At 49.3% G+C, this 4,215-nt stretch overlaps 1 protein-coding gene across 1 annotated transcript; it reads right to left on the reverse strand.

Annotated features, from left to right (window-relative positions):
* Positions 1–1,450: 1,450 nt before the first annotated feature.
* On the reverse strand, positions 1,451–3,033 carry NUPR1 (nuclear protein 1, transcriptional regulator). The gene is made up of 3 exons (XM_003418921.4): positions 2,825–3,033; positions 2,216–2,365; positions 1,451–1,744 (listed from the first exon to the last, which is right to left on the reverse strand). The coding sequence occupies exons 1-2, from the start codon at positions 2,937–2,939 to the stop codon at positions 2,229–2,231; spliced, it is 252 nt and encodes an 83-aa protein (XP_003418969.2). The 5' UTR covers positions 2,940–3,033; the 3' UTR covers positions 1,451–1,744; positions 2,216–2,228.
* Positions 3,034–4,215: the final 1,182 nt, after the last annotated feature.

Consider the following 4,215-nt stretch of genomic DNA (forward strand, 5'->3'; position numbering starts at 1 on the left):
GGCACTGGGCTTAGCGATATTCAAGCAGCAGAGGCAATCATGGGGTGGGGTGGGGTTGGACTAGATACATTTTAATGTCCTTTCCACTCATGGATTCTGGGAATCTGTTATTAGGCTGGACTCAGAGGAGGTGGATGGATAGAAGGCCCGGAAGGTCCAAGCTGGTCTTTGTCTACTATGCGTGTGTTACTGCTCCAACGGGTGTCTCATTTCTCTGTCAACACTCTTGGGTCCCTAAGAACAACAGGCTCCAAGTTCTACAGACTTGGGCTTATGTGGAAGTTTACAGAAGAAGAGGAAAAAGCCTCTGCCCAGGGCCAGGCCTAGGGATTTTGTCCCCCCACTTCTGTTGAATCGGCCTATGGGCAATGTTTCTTGCTAGCATTTTCCAGTATCCATTCTTTCCTGTTTCCTTTACTAGTAAAATCCTGCCCTTCCTGAAATTTTGGTTAACAGCTAAATATATACTTCATTTTCCAGTGTCTCTTGTGGTCAGGCATGTCTCTGTGACTAAATTCTGAGCAGATGTGGTTTGTGGTCCTTTTAGGTTATACCTTTAAAAATGAATACGTGTGGACTACCCTGGTCCTTTCCCCCTTTGCTTTCCACAAGATGAGATGCAGATGTGATGGCGGGTCTCAGAGCAGCTATCTTGTACCTCGAGACGGAAGCCATCTTTTGAGAATGGCAGCACGAGCTAAAAGCATCTGGAATCCCTGACACAGTGGGATTGCCATTTTAGCCCAGGAATACTTACCCTTGAAGATGTTACAAGGGAGAAATAAGTTTCTACCCTGTTTTGTGTGACTGTTCATTACAGCAGCCTGAACCTGTATCTTAACTAATATATCCTCTTAGCTCCAGCCACGTCTCTTATTTGTCCCACATTTTTGCTCAAATGCTGGTACTGACACTGATACCACTGAGCGAAAACCTTCCTTGCCCAGCTGACCTCCTAGAACCCTGTCCTGGCAGCCCCCTTGGGAAGGGGACCCTCCTTGTGCTTGAGGACAGTAAGAATCCTTGAATTTGAGCCCTGAGTAAGCCAGTCCCTTCATGTTTGTAATCTTAGTTTTCTCCACTGTGTGGCTAGCACCAGTAAACACCGTTCCCTTCAAAAGGTGGTTTTATGCAACCACAACGTAATCATCAAGATTTTGATCTTGGGTAGAGGCTGGGGAGGAGGGTTGTTTCATGGACAGTACTGCAAAGAAAGAGGAAATTCCCACGCACCCAACAAGAGACCACAGAAACGTATACATCACAACACATGCATAATAAACACACGCTCATGGCAGTCGAGCTCTACAAAACCAGGAACACCCCCAAATACATGCACACAAAACGTTCTCATCGGTTCATGCAATGCAGACACATGCAGACAGAAAGGTGCCCCAAAAAACACCCCCACAAAGAGAGAGGGGATACAAACACATACACAAGCTGCAGCTGCTGTATTTTATCTCTTTATTGTTGCTGTCACCCAGTTTCTTCAGCATCTTTTTTTTGGGGGGGTGTACCTCCCTAACTCTGCCCCTCCATTCTTTGTCTCATGCTCTCCATCTGGCCCTTTTGTTAGGGGCCCGGGATGCTTGCTTGGTGGCTCTTGGGGCCTCAGTCAGGTGGGGTAAGTCCTGGGGTCAAGGAGGCCTGGACCCTGCTCCCAGGTCCTAATTCCTCTGCAGTTCCGCCGCCGTGGTCCTGTCTCCATTGCTGTGGTGTGGTGTCTGTGCTCTGGCCTCATCTGCGGGGAGGGAAAGACACAGAGACCTGGTTTGAATTCTGCCGCTCCTGCTCAATGTATGCACCCTAACCTCTCTGGGCCTGTTTCCCTTTCTGTAAACCAAATTTCCCTCTAACTGGAAATACTGTTTCCCTTTTTGCTCTGGCTATTACCAAACCAAACCAAACCCAGTGCCGTCGAGTCGATTCCGACTAACAGCGACCCTATTGGACAAAGTAGAACTGCCCCACAGAGTTTCCAAGGACTGCCTGGAGGATTCGAACTGCCGACCCTTTGGTTAGCAGCCGTAGCACTTAACCACTGTACCACCAGGGTTTCCGCTCTGGTCATTAGGATATTTTATTCTGTGTAGAGACAACAGGAGTTCTGCAGACCGCTTTTCCTGCTTCTCCAAACCACACACATGTAAGCCTGTTCTTTTGAGGCAGAGGGACCTCCTTTGGTGCTCAGGGGGGCCCCCTGACTCCTTACCTCCAATTCTGTCTCAGGGACGTGCCCCTCTCTTTTTCTGCTCTGCATTCTGGAACTTGGTCACCAGTTTTCTCTCGTGCCCACCAGGACTGGGGCGGTTGGTGTTGGCAGCAGCTTCTCTCTTGGTGCGACCTTTCCGGCCACGTCCTCCTGGAAACCAAGGCTGGTGTCAGAGGGGAGGTGGGCTGAGGTGTGATAAAAGAGTTCACAGGAGAGGCAAGTAGGCAGACTGTGGCAGGGTAGGTAAGAGCTTGGGCTGGAGTAGGGAGACTGGGAGGTTGTCACCCTGTAACTCTGGGGCAGTCACAATCCCTGTCAACTTGTTTCCTCATCTGTGAAATTAGAGACCCCAGACGATCTGTAAGTGTGTGCGGTCCCAGGCTGATTAAGACAGGGTTCAGTGGATGGGAGATCAAAAAGGGAGACTTAGGGGTCACAGGCTGACCTGAGGGGCCATGAGAATAGGTTGTCTGGAAAAGGGCGAGTGGTGAGGAGAAGTCCAAGGAGGGGGGTCCTGATTCGGGGTAGGGGACGGGGTTGTCAGCATTTGTGGAGGCCAGGGATTAAAAGTGGAAGGACCAGGAAGGTGGCAGAGCCCTGGGGCCTTACCCAGGTAGGAGTGGGTCAGGCTGTACAGGTCATACTCATCCAGGCTAGAGTCCTCGTCCTCTGGGCCCAGGGGTTGCTGGGAGGGGCTGGCTGCTCCTGGAAATGCGGCCATCATGTCTGGCTTTCTCTCACTGCCTCTCTTCTTTGTCTTCTTGTAAAGCTTTGTTTGTGTCTGGTTTCCTGACTGGGCACCTCTCCCCGCCCAGTTCACTTGCCCCAATTTATAAGGCCACGTCTCCTCCTCAGCCCACAGTCTGGCTCCAGTCCCTTAGGCTCTGGCTGATGCAATCTGGCCCTTTCCCAGAACCCGGCCTAGTAAACACAAGTCACGAGAGGGGAAAAGAGTTGGATCCTGTGAATCCCAGCCTCCCTCACCCTCTCCCTCTCTCCGGGGTCACCCAGCTGGGGATTTTTCCACAGAGGTGACCCCGCCCTTCGGGGAAGAGGAGAAAAGAGGGAGAGCCTAGGTATAAACAGTTATTGGGATCTTGGCCAGTGGGGACCTGACATCCTCACCTGGGCTGATTCCTTCCTGTCCATCCCCCCTCTGATCCTGTACCCTTCCTGAGCCTGGGGTTATGGCCACACAGATCATCTTCTCCCCCAATTCTGGTTCAGATTCAGGACTGTGATGGCAGAATATAGAGTGAAGAAGGAAGGGGAAGGGAATATCAACATGTGTCCTTCTTAGTTCAACTCCACTACCATTTACTCTCTACCTACTGTGGGCTAGGTCAGTGGTTCTCACCCCTATCACACCCAACACCCCTTTTTTAAAGAACTATCTTGGAAAATCTCCTTAATATTCTGAAATGGGGTCCCTAGGTAATCTCCCTCCCATGAGAGGGAGCTAGCAGAGTAGTTAGAGAGTAGATTTGTGAGCCATACGCTCTGGGTTCAAACCCCTGATCCACTACTTCCTGTACGAGCCTCTCTGTGTCTCAGTTTCCTCCTCTGTAAAATGAGGATAATAATAATCGTACCTACAGTAGGAATCAACTTGACAGCAATGGGTTTGGTTTGGTTTTTTACCACATAGAGTTGGTGTGAAGACCAAATGAGATAATACATGCAAATGAACTCACAACAGTACCTGGAACAGTGTAAACACTATGTAAGGGTTAGTCATATCATTTCAAAACAACTCAGTGCCCTAACTGAAATATAAAGGAGACACAGAAGGAAATTAATTTATAATACAATGTGTTTCGTAACATGGATCTACTGAGGTAGAAGACATAATGAAGTAAACAGATATTTGTGCATATTATGAATTAGTATGAATTTAAGGAATGTGTTCCAATAAGGAGCCCTGCGGTGCAGTGGTTAAGTGTTCGGCTGCTAACCAGAAGGTCAGAAGTTCGAATCCACCAGCCACTCCTTGGAAACTC

Source organism: Loxodonta africana, chromosome 12 (genome assembly GCF_030014295.1).
Source record: "Loxodonta africana isolate mLoxAfr1 chromosome 12, mLoxAfr1.hap2, whole genome shotgun sequence".
NCBI lineage: Eukaryota > Metazoa > Chordata > Mammalia > Proboscidea > Elephantidae > Loxodonta > Loxodonta africana.